A 21,512-nucleotide genomic window follows, 5' to 3' on the forward strand; every position below is an offset into this window, starting at 1 on the left:
GATGTTGTCACCTGACCTCTATAAATAAGTAACTGAAAACGACGATTAGCTACTTATTTATTATTGATTGAAGGTTCAGCCGAACCAACGGGATCACACGCGATCAGTCGGCGTGCAGCGATGGTGATCAGACTTGCATCGCCATCGCTGCACGCCGGCTGATCGCGTGTGATCGCGTTGGTTTGGCTGAACCTTTATTATATTGAGAAGTAGTTAACAACGAAATTATTAGTGACACGTCTTGTCCTGTGAAAAGAATGTGATGAATTTATTGTTCTTCATCCGAGTCGCTGGTTCAAATCTCAGGATTGAAAAATGTTTAATGAACATTATTTTTTTTTTAAAGAAAGGTTTTTTTTTCTTAACAAATCTTACACCTCCCCACCAGTATGCTACAAGTGAAGTACTATCAGAATAAATTACTCAATAACTACACAATACGGCGAGTGCTTCCGATATGGTCCGTTGCTACCGGACGCCATTTGTTCGTCGGTTAGTTACTAGCCCGGGTTCGAACCCCACACACGTTACGCGGTCTCGACTTACACAACGCGCCAAAGGACCTAACCTCAAAAACCGGGGGCTCGAGCGAAACAAAAACAAGTGACTATCAGCTTACCGACTCAAAACGTTCCAAAAACAAATGAAAACGTGTTTTTAAATTATAATTATAGACGTCAGAATCCTTGAAAAAACAAGTGAAGATCGCTGACCAGTGATATTTGGATTGATAAAACAATTGAAAAACGCTTTTTTAGTGAAGAAGTTTAAAATTAGTTCTGTTTAATCATAGAAATAGTTTTGATGTGACTTGAAGTGATTTCGACGTTCGTGTGTAGTGAAGGTGCAGTTATCTACTGATTGGATAAACTGAAGATGTGGTGGATATTGAAATTATCGATTGTTTTACAATGTGAGTATTAACACCTCTTGTACATTTATTTTAAGTTTCTAATTAATTTACAGCTAGCTATTAACATAGCGACTTCAACCGTCTCAATGGTCTAGTGGTAAGACCACCTGTTCGAGACTCAGAGGTCTCAGATTTGATTCCCAGTAAGGGCAGATTTTTCTGTTCGGTTTGGTTAGAGGTAGATCCTGTTCTAAGTCCGCCTGGCTAGCTAGCACCATCTTACCTAAGTCTGTCGCAATAACAACAAAGTTAAGAGTATTGTTGTGTTCCGGCAGTTGGAGGTAAGATAGCCAGTTCCTCTGTGGTTGAGGATTCCGGGTGAAGCTCGTTTTTCACCTTCGGCCTGATCATCAGTTACCATCAGATGAGATGCAAGCCAAGAGCTTCTTCGTATTGGATAAAAAATCTAAAAATATTATTATAATTGACATTTTTATCTGGTTGTTTCATATAGATTATGAAATTCTATAATATACTTGTAAGAACTTTAAAAAGCCCAAATGATTACACCCTTTCTGACATCGCACTTCATCAGCTGATTGGTATACTTTAAAGCTATGCATGAATGTAATCGTAAGACGGTAGATGATAATGAACCGTAAAACTTTGTTGTAGAGTCCATTATCGAGTGGTACGGTGAAGTTCATTATTAAGTATGGAAATTGGTCTCAAAACTTTAAAAGAAATAATTGCAGAGTAGAAATTATGAAACAATACCGGTTATGTAACTGAATCACACCAAACTTTTAATTAACCTACTTAAATCAATGTATTAAATACCTACTCCTAACATTGAAATATTTAAAAGGTTTTTTTTATCCTCAACGAATTTGACCAATTTATTATTATTAATTCTTGAATGCATTTAATTTCTTTAATTATTTGTAACCCTTTTATGTACATACCTAGAAAATGTTTTGCCCCTTTCTTTTCTTAGGATGTTTTACTACTCTTTTTAACCGACTATAAAAAGGAGTAGGTTCTATGTTCACATGCATGTATTTTTATATTTTGTCTCATATATTAGAGGTGACAATGAAGAATAGAGCCGGTATCGATATAGGTTATGGCAACATCGACATTCTTGGAAAGTTGATAATACATTTTAGTAGAGATTTTTTCTGTAAAATAATGCAACGTAATCCAATTACTTAACCCATTTGTCAAAAAGTTTAATTTATTACACTAAAAACTGGCTGTTTATCACGAACTACGGAACGTGCGTTTTTAAACAAAATTCGCACTGGTATGGAGCTATTTGTCATCGACACAAACATTATATTTCAAAATAAAAAAATGTAAATGTTATAAACATGAAAAATATTGTTTCGTACTTGGACAATCGGGAATGCTCAATGTAGAGTCGACAGCACATCATCATCATCATCATTTCAGCCATAGGACGTCCACTGCTGAACATAGGCCTCCCCCAATGACTTCCACATCGCACGGTTGGTAGCGGCCTGCATCCAGCGCCTTCCTGCTACCTTTATCAGGTCCTCGGTCCTTGTTACCCCATCGGCCGTCAGTTCTGCGTTCTATGTGCCCTGCCCACTGCCACTTCAGCTTGTCACGAACTAAAGTCGCTGACATAGCCCGACGGATTAGCAAATCCGTCGGGCTATGTCAGCGACTTTAGTTCGTTTACGGATCTCATTTCTGATTCGATCTCGTAAAGAATAGTCTGTCGTCGCTTAAAGCCTTACAGGATCGGGGAAACCCTGACCCATCAGTGGTTTCCATCCACACTGCGCTCAGACTGGTCAGGCAGAACCACGGCACAAACGTGAAATTCATTTGGGTCAAAGCCCACTGTGGTATAGACGGTAACGAAGCTGCCGACAAAGCTGCAAAAGAAGCGGCCTCTCAAAGGACGGCCACCAGTGTAAACGAGTTCCCAATTTCGTTTGCAAAGTACATCATCAGGAAGCGTACGCAAGCCAAATGGCAAGAAGAATATGCCAGTGCCGCTATACACTCCAACATATTCCGATGGTTTACAACAGTGGGCGAGATTGCGGAGTTCCGTAAGCATTTGGGGCCGTCCTTTAAAAGCTCGCAGATTTTTACTGGCCACGGTTTTCACAAATCCTACCTACACCGCTTCAAGATCATAGACAACCCTACTGCCCCTGCGATGACTCCAGCTTACAGGATATTGACCATCTCATGCGAGACTGCCCAATATTTAGCAGACTCCAGCATGAGCACGAGATGACATGCAACAATTTACGGATTGACCCCTATAAACCACAACAAATCATAACAAAATCCCAACCAATCGTCACGTTCATAGCCCTCATTAACTCAATAGTCCATCAACTCAAGGGGATCAACAAAACATAGCTTGTAAGCTACGTATTGTTGGATCTCTCTCTCTTTTCACGTTTGGTAGCAGACTGTATCCATTAGCAGACTGCAACTAAACGCCCTTGGAGCTCAGAACTTTCGAAGTTCAATAAAAACTGTGAGCACATTATTAGCTACTTTAACCAAAATCGAAAAAGTGCCGAAAACAAAAAAAAAAAAAACTCGTACTGTACAGTTTTGTTGCATAGTAGAACTTATTACCTACATAAGACGATACAGTGTTGAATAATGACGGTTTGACGGTGTCATCTGTACTTATTTGAGGACCTCTTGTATCAGGATAGTAATTATTTAAACGCATGATGTGGCACGGAACTAGAATTAAAGTAAGCTCGTTACCTGTACGTACCTAATAAAATTATAATAAAAATAAACTTTTTTAAAAACAAGCTTTTATTCTGAATTTCGAAAGCTTGCATCGCGCATGGAATTATTCCTCTTTTTCTCTGTTTGCGCTACAAGCTTTCGAAATTCAGAATAAAAGCTTGTTTTTAAAAAAAGTTTATTCTTATTATAATTTTATTTTACACTTTTTAGTTATCTTAATCTCAGGACCCTGGACATTATCTGAAAAGACAAATCCAACGAACCCAAACTCGACGAGTTTCCGCCGTTTTGTTTAGGAGTTCCTATGGCCACCTCTCGACTCCATCATCAGACCAGCTCAATGGCACTATAATATTGCATTGTCATCGTACTTACAAAATATAACAAATTTCAGCTCAATCGGTTGAGAAGAACTGGTCTTAAATTCAGTTGCAAGATTTGTCCCACACATACTAACAAGTGAAGTCAATATAAAGCTTGTAATAATAAAAAAGCACACGAACACGCCATTTTATCGAGTTTTTGTGAAAAGCATACATTTTGTCGTAACCTAGTAAAAGTAGGAATCTCTCAACTGATAATTTTCGTCAAATTATTTAATTATTTGAGACAGTATTTCAAGAGTATTTATCTAAGGTAACTACTAGTAGCCGCCAGCGACTTCGTACGCGTGGATCCCGTTTTACCCCCTTAGGGTTGGAGTTTCGTAAAATCCTTTCTTAGCGGATGCCTACGTTATAACATCTACCTGCATGCCAAATTTCACCCCAATCCGTCCAGTGGTTTGGGCTGTGCGTTGATAGATCACTATATCAGTCAGTCAGTCACCTTTGAGTTATAATATTATATTTAGATTCTTGCAACAATAACTTTACTTTGCTGTCCAACTTGCGTAGTTACAACAAATCTGTTTGCGACTTACATTATTCTCTTTTATTATGTTTTGGAATACAGTAAGATTAATTCTCTTGCAGTTACGGCTGCCCGGCTGTGTTCATTAACCGCTTTGCAGTTCTGCTCTGAATGAGCTTCTATGAATGCTTTACTCAGCTGTTGTATTTCTTTCTTTGTTTGCTCGCTAAGTAATTTTGTGGTAGGAAACGTTCATGTTTGCTGAGAGAGAGACAAAGTAAAAGGGGAATTGTAGGTCTAGTGCTTAAATTTCTTCTTAACTTCTTCTTCTTTTATTATGGCAACGGCTTGGTTTTGAGAACCATGATTTCGCCAATGTCACGTAAACAGTTTTGACAAAGTAACAGGGTTTACAAAAGACAAAAATATTTAACGTTTCTAATAATAAGCAAAATTATTTGTGTACCTAAAACAAAAAAGACAACACAAATTGAGACACCACAAATAGATACATAACATAGAGATTAAAATGTAAGGAAGGGGGTAGGTGGGATGAGATAGTGAGAGGAAAAAAAAATTCGGTTACCTACAAACGAATTTTGCGGGATTGAATAAATTTTGATAATAGTTTCAAAAGCGGTGGGTCCATAGAATTTAATAAACATTTAATATTAGTAGGGCGAGGGACGCTTTCAGGGAGGAAATCAAATAAGGAGGAACCTACGTTTGGACAATTGAAGAAAATGTGATTAGTTGTGCCTTCGTCTAAGCCACATTCGCATAAGGAACTATTTAAGCACATTTTAAAGTCTCGCTGTCGTTTGACGTTCCAAAAACGTCCCGTGACGTTCCCATACCTCAGGCACGGATTGAGTTAGCGTAGGCGCATACCATCGATTTTTCGTCGGCCGATAGTTTAGTCGAGGCTTCCGGCGACTGGGACCGCAATTAACTAGGACCGCGGTCCCAGTCGCCGGATCCATAAAAATTAATAATTTTCTTCCGGCGACTGGGACCACTCATAGATAACTTAAAAGAAAATATTATTCAATCCAAAATCGGTACAGTACTAAAATCCATGAGTGGTCCCAGTCGCCGGAAGAAAATTATTTAATTTTTACGCATCCGGCGACTGGGANAATAATTTTCTTCCGGCGACTGGGACCACTCATAGATAACTTAAAAGAAAATATTATTCAATCCAAAATCGGTACAGTACTAAAATCCATGAGTGGTCCCAGTCGCCGGAAGAAAATTATTTAATTTTTACGCATCCGGCGACTGGGACCGCGGTCCCAGTTAATTGCGGTCCCAGTTGACGGAATCCTCGTTTAGTCGGGCAGTGGATCAGTATGGGCATTTTTTTTTTATGTGACAGGAGGCAAACGAGCAGACGGATCATCTGATGGTAAGTGATTACCGTCGCCCATAGACACTCGCAGACCCAGGGGCGCATGTATGGAAGTGCGCACATTACGCCGTTTCGATTTGGCCGATTCTTCATACAAATTAAAATCGGGCACAACTATCGGCCAACTAAAAATCCGTGGTCTGCGCCTACTTAAGCGTTACACCTATACTGATACAAAATTTTTCGTTACTAATCGCTAGGTTTGACAAAACTTTGATGTTTTAAACATAGACTTTAGCAGCTTCATAGTAATCTGTGATACTTGGCAAAAGCATGTCATTGTAGCTGACAAATTATCATAGCGGTATCAAACATTTTCCATTTTAATTGTGAAATGGCTGATTTTTATTCATTAACACTGGAATATTCAATCAATTTTTCAATTAATTTATCTGTGTTTAAATGCAATTTATCACTAAAAACATTCGAAGAATTGAAAATTGCCACCAATTTACTGCCAATGTCGTTATAAACTATTGCGTGCTATCGACACAAGATAGTATCTAGGTATTCAATTTAGGATACCCGTAACCTGACCTTTAATTTCTAACTGCGTCATTATTGACGTAATATTAATATTGAGAATCAATTTGAGACGTCAAGATAGGTACTAGCGGCTGCCCGCGACTTCGTACGCGTGGATCCCGTTTTACCCCCTTCATCTATCTTACGCGGTTTAGATTTTTTCATACAAATGTTTTTTCCTGCAAACTCCCGTTCCCGTGGGAATTTTGCAATATCCTGTTGTAACTACGCTTTAAGTTTACTAAGGTACCTGCATGCCCAATTTCAAGCGTCTAACTTAAGCGGTTTAGATTTTTCATACAAAAGGATTTTCCCGCTAATTCCCGCTACAGTGGGAATTTCGGGAATTCCTTTCTTAGTGCACCTCTACGGTACCTAAGCTACGTCCCTTCCAAATTTCAAGTGCCTACGTTTAGCCGTTTAAGCTGTGCGTTGATATGTCAGTCAGTCAGTCAGTTTCTCCTTTTATACATATTCAGATTTCATGGTAATTGAGACATCCAAGCATTATCTATTTATAATCCAATCCAGAATATTCTGCAAAAATATCCAGTACAAAATACTCTTGGGCTCGCACTAGACAGAGATAAATGTGTAGCCATTTCACAAATGTGACAATAATAAATCTTTGGAAAGTCACACACCTGTGAAACGCGCCTTTAAAAATAACTCTATACGGTATGGTTTTATGATCTTGATAACATGGTAAAATAGCAAACACAGATAAAAATCTGAGGGATTTTTTGACATAATTAATTGTAAATTGCAATTTTTAATGTTATAATTATGATTTTATTTTGGTTATTCGAATTTATGGACTTAATAGGACTGAAATAAATGCATTATTTATTTATTTTATTTACCTACATACAATAAAAGTACTTACCTATTTAGGAAATAATTACCAGAAAATTATAAAACTTTGTCTCTTACTTATTTTTTTAAACTTTTTTCCGATTTTCTGATGGTGACATTTATTATTATGTAAGTTGGTTACATAAACGTTTACGTATGTAACACAATCTGCAATCCGCCTCGATACACATCGTTAATTTATCGAGCGCTTTGAAAATCACTACCGTATTACTTGTCCTTGTAACCTCAGAACATAGAAAAAGGTTTCTATGTTCTGTGCTTGTTACAGTATTACGCCAGTATTCACATACGATGCTTGCATAAGTGAAGCTGCAAATCGAACGCACAGCGTTGAATTTAGCTCTGTGATTGGTTCGTGTATCGCCCTGTGCGTCCACACGCACTGTGAGATCTCATAGTAATGTTTGTGAATACGGGCATTAGTAACTTGCACGGGAAAATGATTCCTCTGATCCTTTATTTTTTATTTATTGCAAAATAATTTGCTTGTATTGTGGCGTGACACTGGCCACTACAAAACTTTATACATTTTTCATCGACCAATTTCGTTTTTTTGTTCTTTTTCATTCACGACTCTCTTTTGTTTTTCTACGCAATGATTTTCACGAATTCAATTTGTAAATACGAGTAAAATGTATTCTACAAAAGATTTTTAACTTTCCCATTCCATTACATGTAGGCTGGGTTATATCATCTTAATAAACGTCAAATGTCTGTCAAACTCCATACAAATACACCGGTTATGATTTATAGTATTCTTGTACTACAAAGTTTTAATTATGTTTATTTATTTATTTATTTAGGTTCACCATCAACTATTACATCAATATTTGCACAGACACTTTGACAATACAATAATGTAAATGTATAGCTATATTAAGGTAAACACCGCTTACATAATATTAAATGTTTGCTAATTATTTAAAGGAAAAGAAAAGAAAACAATAAAAAGTCTGTTAATCATTACAATTTACAACTCATTCAAACATGTTCAAAAGTCTCCATGACTGCCTTTCTAAACTGTTTATTATGTTTGCTTATTGGTGTCATAATACATTATTAAATGGCCTTAATAATAAATAACATTTAAGTGGTTATTAGTTAAAACGTGCCGGCTTATCAGGTTAAAAGGCATGGTTAATAAATATAGCCTTGACGTTAAGCGGTTTAAAGCAACTAAAAGCGGCGTTAAAAATTTAAAACAAATAAATCTTCTTCGCGTGCTTACCGCGGGGTAAATGTAAAAAACCGTGTTCCGCTTAAGGTACAGTCATACTGTGCGATAAATTGAAATAAAGTTTATTTCTCTAAAATAATTTATTTAAAAAACCCATCAGAAACTTAAAAAGAGATGTTAATTTAAAATTTAATAATACAGGAAAACTAAAAAAAAATCTAATAAATGTTTAAAATAATTACTCTTTTTCTTCATAATTAGGTATACTTTTAAACCTTCTACTATCAAGGACTCTATACAAACCATGTTGACGACTTTGTACTTTCTATCACTTTTGACAACATAATAATATCCAAAGTCGACGACTCACAAACATCGTCATGCCGGCGGGTTTGGTGTTTAAACTGCATTAAACTGGATAATCACAGATAATTTAGTTTTACTTTTACATTTTGTAATAATAATTTTAACAAGCATTAACGTATGCCCTGTCACCTTGTCATTTATATCATACTTCCATAGAGTAATTGCATCTATCATATAATTTTTATGGGTATCTAGCGTTTTGATTTCGATCCTAATACTTAAGTAGTGTGAACACACCTTTTATAGGCAACTTACGTAATTATATATTTTCAGCGAGCTATTACCTGATTTCAGGCAGTTTCAAGGGACCAGCGCCAGCTGTTTTATCGAACACTTGACCTACTTAGCCCCTCTTAGTGAAACTTAGTGACATTATTATTACTAGCAGTTGAAAATAGGTTTTATTTTATATAAGTTCTACGAGCGAAACTTTTTGGAAGCGCTATTCAAAAAGCGCTCACTGTGCGACCAACGTTGAAACTTCAAAAATGTGATGTTACGTTTTTTTACGAAGGCAAACGAGCAAACGGATCACCTGATGGTAATTGAACATTTAAGATAGTCTTTATCTGTTTTTGAGGGAGCGATAGTCTTTCGCCCGTATTCACAAACATTACTATGGGGTCTCACAGTGCACGTGGACGTACAGGGTGACACACGAACCAATCAACGCTGTGCGTTCGCACTCAAGCAAGTATCGTTTGTGAATACGGGTGTGAGTGTAGAATCCATTCAACTTATAGACGTCACACACTCCAGCCTCATAAATGAAAGAAAAAACTCTCAGCAAAAGCGAATGTTTCTTCCGAGACCCGACTTAAAATAAAAATGATAAAACTGTGAAACTCGATATCGAGATTGCCGCTCAAAAGGCAATGGCACGTGTTACTTATGCAAATTAATCGAGCGAACTTTCCGAAAGTTCGTATCATGACAGCTTTTTTGATGGGAATGTATTTGACGGGGTTGCCACACGGCCAATATGTCGTAGGACACGTGAATTCGGAAGAGAAATAACTTTTACTTGGGTCGCTATTTTCCTTAACATAAATATTTTGGAGTTATGAAAAACCTTGTGCCTTCGACATTCTGTTATTTGCCTTTGTCAGTGTAGGAAAGATTTTTCTGAAAATAGTCCACCTAGATTTTTCTTTCTCTATTTTTTTTATACTATTCATGTTGAGGGTAAAACGAATTCAAATATTATGAAAAATGTTCTGTGCCAGACGTAATTTTTCAGGACAAACCGTTTTATCAGTACAGTACAGCAGATGTTCCGTTTTCAAGCTGGAAAATTTTAAATTGAAAATGACATGGGTCCCGGAATATTGACGTTCAAAAGAATCGCGGGCATGTCGCTGGAAAATATGGATATGACCTAATTCTAATTATAAAAAGGGGATGAAAGGTGGACGGCTCTGAAAGGGCTTCAATTTTAATTTGATTTTTAAAATTGACAGCGATATGGTGGAATCCGTGCATTTGGTCTTGAATAGTACTATACGTTTCTATTTATGCAACTCATAAAGTTTGCTACCAGAATGTGAGCTTAAGCTTTTGTAATAGAGTACGTGATTAAACTACTACGTAGGTACATAGAACGAAATACTTGGGAAGTAGTAACAGAGCGCTTTTGAAAAAAATAATCAGAAAAAATATTCACGAAAGCACTGTAGATTAAAGCTTAATCTGTTAAAAGCTTTCGGCTACGTTGTTTGGATTAAAAATATTTAAATTAACATTTAATTTTTTTATTCAACATAGGTAACAACCATGTTTACTCGTACATACTATATGAGTCTTTGTAAGGGTGGAATTGCCTTTATCACCTACTCTGAGTCTACTGTGCTATTTTTACTATATTTTCCTTGAAGTAACTTCATCGTTTTTAAATAACAGTAAGACACAAGATCATTGAGGCACCAAGGGTCAGAGCAAGAGGAATAAATGATTGTATTTAAATTGGACTATGACAATTTTTTACAATATTTGTATTACTTCTAAACCTGTTGTATATTCACTGTAGCTCATTAAAATCTGTATATCGAGTGAGCTCACTGTCTTTACTCTCAGTGACGATAACTCACTGCATAAAACTCTATTATACCCATAGCTCCCGCTAAAATGGTCTTTGTCCTGAATTTTTAAAGGCGCAGTCACAAGTTAGGAAGTTTCTCGACAGCCCCGAGTCATGGCCACCCTGTATAGCAAAGTTTCGAGTCACTTTAAAAATTCACGGACAAAAGTGAGATGGCAGTGAGTAGACTTATTAACATTAAGTGAGTCACTTTCTCGATCGCTTTAGAAAAGTTCCAGTTCAGAGGTGCTATGCTAATTTGGTACTTACGCCTTGATATAAGTTTTTGATGCAATGATTCGATGTCTGAAAGGGCGATTGTGAGTTAAGCTGTATTTTAAGTAGGTAAGTTTCCCTTTGATGTCGAAGAAGTTTGTTGTAGAATTTTGAGTAAAAATTATATGCTTTAAAAAGCAACGATGAAGTAATTACAGCACACGTCGACGAGTAAAAAAATGTTATTTCAACTGTTAGTTTTTTTAATAAGTCTCCCCTTACGATTCGATTTGAAAGAGTGAATCTTTCGTAACATCTGAATAAATAAAATTTAAGTACCTTTGTTGCAATATCTGATAGAAACTAAATATTGTACGACATTGTGTGACGATTGTTTATTAGAAAAATAATTTCATAATCACAATAGTAGTAGCACGAGCTGGAAGACGTAGCGTGGGCAGGCCTCCTACTAGGTGGACCGACGATCTGGTGAAAGTCGTGGGAAGAGCTTGGATGCGGGCAGCGCAGGACTGTTCATTGTGGAAAACCTTGGAGGAGACCTTTGTCCAGCAGCGGACGTCATTCGGCTGAAACGAACGAACGAACGAATCACAATAGGCGTGGAATCAAATGTAAAGTGTAAAAATACATTCAAGAATAGTTTTAAATGGAAAAAAAAATGTTTTAGTTAGTACTAGGCAGAATTCATTTATTCCATTGCCTAAATTAAACGAATAAAAAATAGCTAAGCAAAGACGTCAAAACAGCTCGCGTCATTTTATTTTTTTTCAACGCAAAGGCGTTAACTCCGTCTACCATATTCCTCATAGCTCGCGCGTGCTCACGAGAGCGGGATTCCTGTTTTTTACACGCAACGTGTCTTTGGGTATCAGACCATGAACGACACTCTTGGTCGCGTGCTGAACCCAATCTAGATCAGGGCTGGCCATTGTTGGAAGAACTACTAATTAACGTACTTGCAGGTGCCTTATGTGCTGTTATTTACGATTGTTTAAAGGTATAGATGCGTCGGTGGATAGAGACAGTCAATGGAAAAATATCGTATGAAGTTTATTTCAGAAACTAGAAATTCATAGAAATGGATGTAGCGTCATTTACGAAATATTAGAGAATATTAGACAAACTTTGGCTTTTTACCAAGCGAATTAGAAGAAAGCCCTATATCTATGTAGACGACAGCACATCAAGCTAAACAATATTCAAATTAAAATTCAAATTCAAGTATGTAATTGCAATAGATGCAATTTTGCAATAAAAATTATAACCGGTTTGTGTGCAATTAGATGAGTGTCAAAGTAGTTAATTGAAGTATAAAAAGCATTTCTATCAATTCAAACGTATAATTTCTAAATCTAAATGACTAATTACTAGATTCGGTGTCACTAATTAATCTAATTGATCAAACTTAACACATTACGGTCCACTAATCAGGCTGACACTGAATCATTGGCGTGCACTATTGCAGTGCATTTAACTGGCAAAGTGCATTAAGTATTAATTAATCGGGTAGAGCTTATCACTGAGGATTACTTACATGATAATATCTAATTTTTTCAAAGATTTTTTTTTATTTCCAAAAAAAGTGGAGTGTTTCGATTCTGATTGTCAATTGTTTCTAAGACTCAATTAACCCTAGAGTGCTCGCGCTATGAGCATTTTGCCGCCCTCGGCAAAAAAATCGAGTTATTTTCTACACGATGCGTTTGTTAAAGTCAAGCGTTTCAGTAGCTGCCTCCCCATACTTCACCTCCATGTATTAGAAATTAGAAGAAATTTAGTGCGCAGGTGACGGCAATAGAGAACGATTGTTGAACGTATGTCACGTTTTGCGGCAAATTGCTCACTGCGCGACTACTGACGTAAGTAAAATTTGTGTGTCTGGTTTTTAGTGTAGTTGGAAGATTATTAGTTTTTATTGCGTATAATGTTGTTTTGACATTAATGACGTCATAACATTGATAATTACTATTAGTGCTTAATTTATTTCATGTCGTTTTCGGTAAAATTCACGTAAAATACAAAAAATGAAAAAACAAGGAACATGTCGGATTTCGAAGAAGCTGGTGCACTAAAATTAGTGGAAAATGTATACTAAAGTTATAAAGAAAGTAAACATAGTCATTACAATACTGTTATAGAACAATCAGCGGCAGAATCTGAAGATGATGTGCCAAGGGTGCAATAGTTGTGCAAATTTACTGTGCAACGCACATTAAATGCACATGTGACAGGCCTGTTTTGTTGAAGCACATGTGATATGTAAGGAAAACCTTTAAATGTGCTAATAAGTTTAATATTTGATGATGTATGTAGGTAAAAACAATAGTATTTCTAAGATTTCTATAAATATTTCCTAACATTTCCAAAATATATTTTTTTCTTTAAATTTTAACCACAAATCTTTAATAAACGTTATTTTCTAATAGTGTATGCTTTATTCTATCATTTTTAACTGATTTTCATATTTTTAAACTGTTAATTGACACACAACCGGACTTTAAGTTAGGGCGGCAAAATGCTCATACGCGAGCACTCACGTTTCACGGAAAGGCGCGACTACTCTAGGGTTAAGCTACTAGTTGGAAAAAAAGAGGTTTGAAGCATTAAAACTATCAAAATGCCGAATTGGATTGTCAATTTTTTCCAATAATGTTATCTGTCAAAAATATGGTTAAATAAATAAATAAATATCCTTGGACATTTTACACTGCGCCGCTAGTCCCAAACTAAGCAAAGCTTGTACTATGGGTATTAGACAACGGATATAAACATACTTAAATACTTTTTTTTTGTAATGTTTTTGTTTGTGTTATTTGTATTCGTCTAAGTTACCAATAGGTACAATTCATAGATCAGACTTACGTATAAATCCTACTTAATAATAATTATAAATGTGAAAGTTTGGATGTCTGGATGTTTGTTACTCTTTCACGCAAAAACTGCTGAACGGATTTTGTTGAAACTTTACAGTATTATTGTTTGTAACCCAGATTAACATATAGGCTATAATTTATGCCGATCTGTGACACTAAATATCACGCGGGTGAAGCCGCCGGCAAAAGCTAGTTAAATAATATAATGACACGTCTTAGCCAACCCTAGCCCAGATTAGCTGTTTAAAAAAGCGTAAGTACAAGGCTTAGAGGGAGCGCTAACACTGTTATGTTTTACTTAGCCATTTTAACGCAAGTGGCTAAATTGCGTGAGGCATAACTGTCAAGGCGTTCGTCAACTGTTTTGGCTGGACGTGTGAATATTTAAGTAATAATATTAATGACGAAAGCGAAGAAATGTCAAGGTGTTGAAATATTTAATGGTATGTAGAATGTCTACTTCTTTAATTTGGATTAAATGTGACGTGGCGTTTTGAATCAAATTAGCGGAAAATTTGATTGTGTGAATAAGTATTCCTTGCAATAAACGTAACTTGAAAATACATAGAGCTTTCTAATTGGAAAAGATTCACAACATTTAGTAAAATAATGAAATATAAAATAATGTTCAATAAAATTAATGATTTTTCGCCCTTTCGCAGTCTTTCACCATTGTTCTAATTTAATTTTATAACACATTGAGCTTGAGTCACCACCCAAATGGTTAAAAATAGACCTTTTCTTTTGTATTATGCTAAACAATTTTAATTCTGGGAAGACTCCCTACTTCCTGCCACGTGCCTATCCTTAATAATTAGATGTCAAGGTGTACGAGCGACTGAGACAGGTGTGCCTAGTTAAGAAGAGGGAAAGAGAGGGAAGACAATGTATCGGAAGCACCGGAGCATGATAGACGCGTGCGCAAGCCTTGATAATATCTGCCAGACGCCATATTGTTTTCTGTTACGGGTGAATTGCGGGGAGTTTAAAAAAGTTTTTATACCGTTTTTTGTTTTGGTACTTAAAAGTTTACTGACTTCGACCCTTCTGTTTTTATAATCATTCAATTAGATATGCATTTGAATGCATCACCATTTCCTGATTAGATGGGGTCGTCTTGCGGTACCTACTTTAAAATCCAGTACAAGATGATGATGAGTGAAAGACGCATTTGGATCTTAAGATACAGATCGTTATGATTACAGAAAATTCATAAGGTTACTGCATCCAGTTAATTATCAAAAATAAAATAAAGTATTGAATTTATTACATCCTCTCTACTCAAACTTAGCCGCGGATGCATCATATCTATAATACCTAAGGTACCTGAAACTGAACTGAGACAAAATCAATTTATGAGTTTTATATTACGAACAACAACCCCACCCATCTGGCTAGCAGGAAGGGCAGGCCAAATCCTTCATCTGTCTCTGGTAAATTAGAGAGACACCCTCTTGCACTGGGAACTGAATGATCATCATTATGATGATAATACGGACGGAAAAGCTAGTTCAGTATATATTCCAGCAAAAGGTAGAAGAATAATAACAAGGATAATAACCCCAACAATCGCAAGAATGCAGGACGCGGAACGGGTATCGCACAGGCTGCGCGGGCGCCGCTTGACTGCGCACCCCTGTCACGGTCGCCGCGCACATATGCAGGAATTCGTTGCGATTATAAAAATGAAGTAAAAATAAAAATAATTCCGTTTAATAAAAAGGGATATTGTACAACACGTCAGAATGTTCATTTTTGTTGCAAAAGCGCATTTATTGTAATTGAATACAAGCCAAAGAATTTTGTTTCATGTACCATACGGAAATGACATGTGCCGGAATGTAGGGTGTTTAATAGTGTTTAGGGATACAATTAATGAGGTTAAATGTAAATACACAGGGTCAAAACATGCATTTAATTTGTGTACTATGAAATATGTATCTAACGCTTGTATAGAACGCTACGTAAGACTAAAAACGACAAATATTTGTATATTAGTTGCAAAACAGTACCTAATGCAGCTACATATGAAGCTTGTGTAAGGCAGTGTTTACCTTGATGTACTCGTCTGTAATAATTTCATAACTCACGTTCTATTCTACGAAATCTTTTACCGAAAAACAGTTATTTAGTTCCACCTTTTAATTTTCTGCGAAAACGAAAAGCTTAAACATTTTGATTTTAATGACGACACTTACGCTAAGTCCATCATTGTTGGTTTCTTTGAAGTATTATATTCGCCATATTGACAACAACTTTAGACTACATTTTTTTTGTTTCCAATAGACCGCTATGCCTTCGCCTCTGTAGCTGAATTTTAGAGATTTCTGTACTTAAAATGTTTAAAAATCCACTGAGGTAGTATTTTTTTTTAATTTACAGTTTACGTAGAGCTAGATCTTCATAACCTGTCCTCACTGAAGGTTAATACAGAACGTCCTTTAACAAGCTATTGGCCGAAACAAACGAACGACGAAGTTTATGTCCATACACTAACATTACGAGTAGGTATGTGCCACTTTTTGTTGTTCACAATCACACTGTCTGTGCATTACTGTCACGGTCGCTAACTTGACTAATGTTTCCTGCAACCGTCTGGAAACTTTGCGATGCTCACAAACCACTAAATTACACATTATGAATTGACGTGTGTTTGCGATCGTACCCCCTAATAACTATGAGAACGTTTGAAAGTCGTTTGAAGGAGGTAAGTATGAGAAAATGCATCTTTCCACGATTGTTTTCTAAATGGAAGTGTGTACTGTGTCATCTGTTGATTTAGTTTATTTTCTTTACATATAAGTAAAGCCTTTAGTTATTTGGTTTTTATGATGGTAATGGTAAAACGTCTGCTCGTTTGCCTGCTGTCACATAAAAAAAAGTCGGACAAGGTGGACAAATGACCTTATAAAGGTTGCAAGAAGCGGTTAGATACATGCTGTCAACCGACCAATCTGAAAATCATTGATGAAGGCCTAAATTTTACACTGTCAGTGAATAAACAACCTGTGGCTGAGATGTAAATGATGATGATGATAAAATATTTTTTCACAAAAGTTACATTTACTTAAGTGTACGCTATACAACTGGTTAGAAGCTGTAATGCTATATGCATCATATTTCAAAGAATTAGTTTAATTAAATGCTCCTCTATTCTGCTCGATCTGAGGTAGGTACTCCAAGTTATTTGTTTATAACTTTGTGTGTTTAGGAATTTAACTACAGCCAAAGTTATGGAAGCAACTTTCTCACAACTAAACCACAGGCTATAGAATATAGTAGATATTCCGCTATTTTGATACTTACCCCATTTAAAGGCTTGTTTGTATTCGTCCCCCAATTCAATATCAATATCCGGCCAAACCGGAGGTGACTCCATTGCTATTTTAAATGTCATGCAAATACAAATGCAAATTGAAATATTTATTTGGGTAATTTATGATACCTACCTACTCGTACAGTAGACTTTTATGACCTTAAGACTACTTACTTTCAAAACTTGTTGTTTATTAAATGTACAAAATAAGCACACATTGACGCGTTGGATTTTCTGTAAGCCTTCAAGCAGCCTTCTAGAATAAATAGAATAGAATAAATAGAATAAATGCTACTTTTCTGAACCATATTAATTTATTTTTGTAACTGGAGTCACATGAAATCTAAACTACCATACGTTCAAATGTACCTAACCCTGTTTAATGTACAGTCACGGAACGAAAAGGTTCGTTAGTTTTCAAATTGATTCCTTCAACGAATCAGCCCCCCTAGACAAAACGCACTTTTTGATCGAATCGAAAATCGAATCCGTCAAAACTCCATACAAAAAAGGGGCTTTTCGACCACTTATCGACTGGTTTGCGATTATAATTTGCACTTTGTCTAGACCCACAGAACTATGTTACAGAATAATCTCGAGTTAGAGAAAATAATCTTTAACTGTTCGTCACTAAAGTTCAAAATTATTCAGATAAAAGTTGTTTGACGATTTATCTAAAACCTTCTTGTTGGTTCAACCTGCCATTATTATTTCTTTTAAATAAAAAAAAAACTAACTATTGTCAATTGGTCAATGTCATCATTGCATTGCACTGATGGGATAGAAAAGTAAACAAGCAAAACCTTATTCGTTAGCAAACGTCATATTTATTTAAATGTTAGCAGCACTGTTTCTTGTACTGTTATGTTGGCAGGTTTGACTCTTACAGTACCTAGTGCAAGCGAAAACCGACACTAAGGTGACGAACCTTTTCATTCCGCGACTGTAAAATGATCACAGTGTTCTCCTAAAAAAAGCAAAGCCACGCGTTCCCAAGTCTCTAACATGGGCCAGTGCTCTAACCAATCAATTTTCATGAACAATTAAGCCGAAATCTGCTGACAGATCTAGTAAAGGCTTTTTTATAGAAATAAATCCCTCAAGGAAATCGGGTACCCGGGCATTAGGCGTTCGTTCTACCGGAAACATCATATTATCGAGGGAAGAATTCCCGGATGGATCCGGAATATTGTTTCGTGGTTTCCTATCATTCCGGCCCCGGCACCGGGTGAACCCTTTTATGAAGGGTGTTTGTTCGATCATTCTTACGAGAGGATTAGTTGCCTTGAATGCTTTGGATGTCGCTGATAAGTTGAAGGAAGTTGATTTATTTGGTAATAAACAACTTGGGTAAGAATACAAGAATTAGATTGGACCTTATAAAAATAAATAATTAAGGTTTTTCTCTGTTATGATGACATACTTTGAATTGGAACTTAAGTTTATCACCTAAACAATTCTACAACAAATTATTTTTTTACAGAAAACAATTTGGAATGAGTTTCACATTTAGATAATGTTCGTAACAGGTAAACAAGGAAAATGACTAAGGAAACAAGTAAATGAGAAAGAGTTTTGATTGGTCCCATTTCATGGAAAACATCTTGAAATAACATTTCTTGAAATGACGTTAATTACTTTAATTAAATCTTGCGATATGTTTATAATGATTTAAATATTACTATAACATAATACACAAGTATTAGGATAATATTACATTCACAGTTCAATGCATTATGAAGGATGCAGATTGTGGCAAGGGCCGTACGCCATACGCCTATAGACAAGGACTTCTACCTATGCAAACTACATACTTATTACTAGGAAAGATATTCAGATTGAAAATGATGTAGCTCAGGCGGACAAGAGCTACAATAGCTCCAAATAAAAATTGTACGAGTACAAATTTTGTGGACCTCCTAGCACATTTAACTAAACAATTTGTTCAAAATGTCTGTAACATGATCAATATCGTAGTGTAAGCCCTGCCTGTCTAGTATTACGTAGAAATCTTGGACTGTTAAGGCCGGGTAGCAGAGAAAATGGCGAAAATGAGGTTTTCATTTTTCATTTTTGAGGTACTAAACAGTAAAATTAAAGGCTAAGATTTTTATTGGGCATAGTTGAGGATATTTTCTAGGGCTATTAACGGATGGAAACACGATTTGATGAAGTTGACTCGATAGAATAAATTCCCAAAGTTACCTCTATTCGTTTTCTAATTATGGTTTTATTTTTAAAATAAGCGATTTGAGATTCTAAATCTTTTACTAAACTAAAGTTCAGAAATAACTTGAGGGCTTTTAACGGATGGAATTTTTATATTGCGTCTTATTTAGTTACTATGTTAAAAAATGTGGAAAAAATCGTCCATGACGGCTTGGACAATCTCAATCAGTCGCGCGGTGGCGCTTACGGAGGACGGACGCGTGTCAGTTTTTTGGACGTGACAGTTCGCGATTTGTCAATATTTTTGACAATGATGACTTTGATGAGTCACAGTATAATAATATCAGTGTTACTGGAGAAAGCTAAAATATTTGATAATTAAGAATTATCAATTTTGTCTACCTATTGAAATTTAAATCGTTCGCATCCTTTTAAACGAAGACTCTACTCATGATACATAGTAAATTCCTTAAATATGAGACAAAACCAATGAGTTAAAATTACATATTAATAGTACCTACATACAATCGTCTTACACTTATTAGAAGAGCACACTGATACAAATAAATAATAAAAAATTAGGTCAGAGGGTCAAATATAGGGGCAGCTGCACGTCACTGAAAGACGATTCTGTTTACTCGGCATCTGGGCTGGAGAACATGAACCCTTGTTTACAGATGCAGATGTAAATGGAGTTATAACTGGACAAATTTTACATGAAATGTTTAACAGAAATCAGTTAAAAGACACATACATGGAATACCAATAAGGTTGCGGAGGGAAAGCTACCTATTATAAACTAGCGGCCGCCCGCGACTTCGTTCGCGTGGACCTCGTTTTACCCCCGTTAGATATCATGTTGATAGATGGCGTTTCACGGCTTCCCCCGAATGAATATTTACGAACGTCATACAGTAGTTTGTCCAGCGCTGTAGATTTTAACCAATGACGATAGGTAGAGTTCGCTTTTTAGACACGTCTTATTTATTTATTGAAATTTATTTGTCACATATCGTCATAAGTTAGCCTATATGTTAATCTGGGTTATAAACAATAATACTATAAAGTTTCAACAAAATCCGTACAGTAATTTTTGCGTGAAAGAGTAACAAACATCCAGACATCATGACATCCAGACATCCGAACTTTCGCCTTTATAATATTATAGTAGGATAGGATATTCACAATCCAAACTAATATTTACTATTTAGCATTTACTTACAGTAAATATATTAGTTTGGTTTTCACAATCGAACGGGTGCGAATCGACCCCTTTGAGAACTAGTAATCGCATACTACTAGTTCAAAAAAGAGTCGATTCGCACGCGATTTTAATACTTCTAATACATCCGGGCGAAACGCCTACTAAAAAAAATTTATTATTGAAAGGGGACGTTTCGCATATTCGTGCGAAGGAAAATCGTGCGAAACTACTACTAACCCAATAGGGGGTAATAGGATGTGTTGGTAAAATATGATCAGTTAAAAAAATAACACCTTATATAAAAACCGAAAAATTCTTATTCTTATATTATTCTAATTATGTAAGAGCATAATTATTAAAGTCGAAGTCAAACATTCTTTATTTGTGTGGACCTATATTAACGAGAGATTACAAGGCGTCAAATATTTCAAGAAAAAAATTAAAAACTATTATAAAGCTAAATTTTGCTCTCATGGAGCCTTTACCTACTCTGACAAATCAAGACTTAAAGAAGAAACTAATAATAAAACTATTTAACTGTCCTGCAATGAAAAGCTTGATCGGGTACAACACCTCAAGTTATTTTAGAACTTGATTTCATTAAGGGACTCTGAATATCAAATCGCTTAGGTATCTAAAGTCAAACGATTCTGAAATGTCAAGTGGTATAAAGTTGGGACTAATAAATAACCCATTAAGATAGTAGCGCCCTCCTGTCAATGACATACCTGGAACGATAGAGTATTGGACAACTAATAAAAATGCTTAGTCCTAAATGACTGACGGATATCGTAGAGACCTGAAAGTTGGAAGGTGTGT

At 35.9% G+C, this 21,512-nt stretch overlaps 1 protein-coding gene across 1 annotated transcript in view; it reads left to right on the plus strand.

Moving 5' to 3' along the window:
- The first annotated feature begins 523 nt into the window (after nucleotides 1-523).
- LOC114363031 (uncharacterized) overlaps nucleotides 524-21,512 on the plus strand; it is a 36,663-nt gene continuing 15,674 nt past the window's right edge. The window contains exon 1 of the mRNA XM_028318622.1: nucleotides 524-913. Within this exon, the coding sequence (XP_028174423.1) occupies nucleotides 877-913 (37 nt within the window). The 5' untranslated portion in view covers nucleotides 524-876. The remainder of the gene's footprint in view (nucleotides 914-21,512) is intronic.

This window comes from Ostrinia furnacalis, unplaced genomic scaffold, assembly GCF_004193835.3.
Source record: "Ostrinia furnacalis isolate ACB-3 unplaced genomic scaffold, ASM419383v2 OfSCF6942, whole genome shotgun sequence".
NCBI classification, from domain to species: Eukaryota; Metazoa; Arthropoda; class Insecta; order Lepidoptera; family Crambidae; genus Ostrinia; species Ostrinia furnacalis.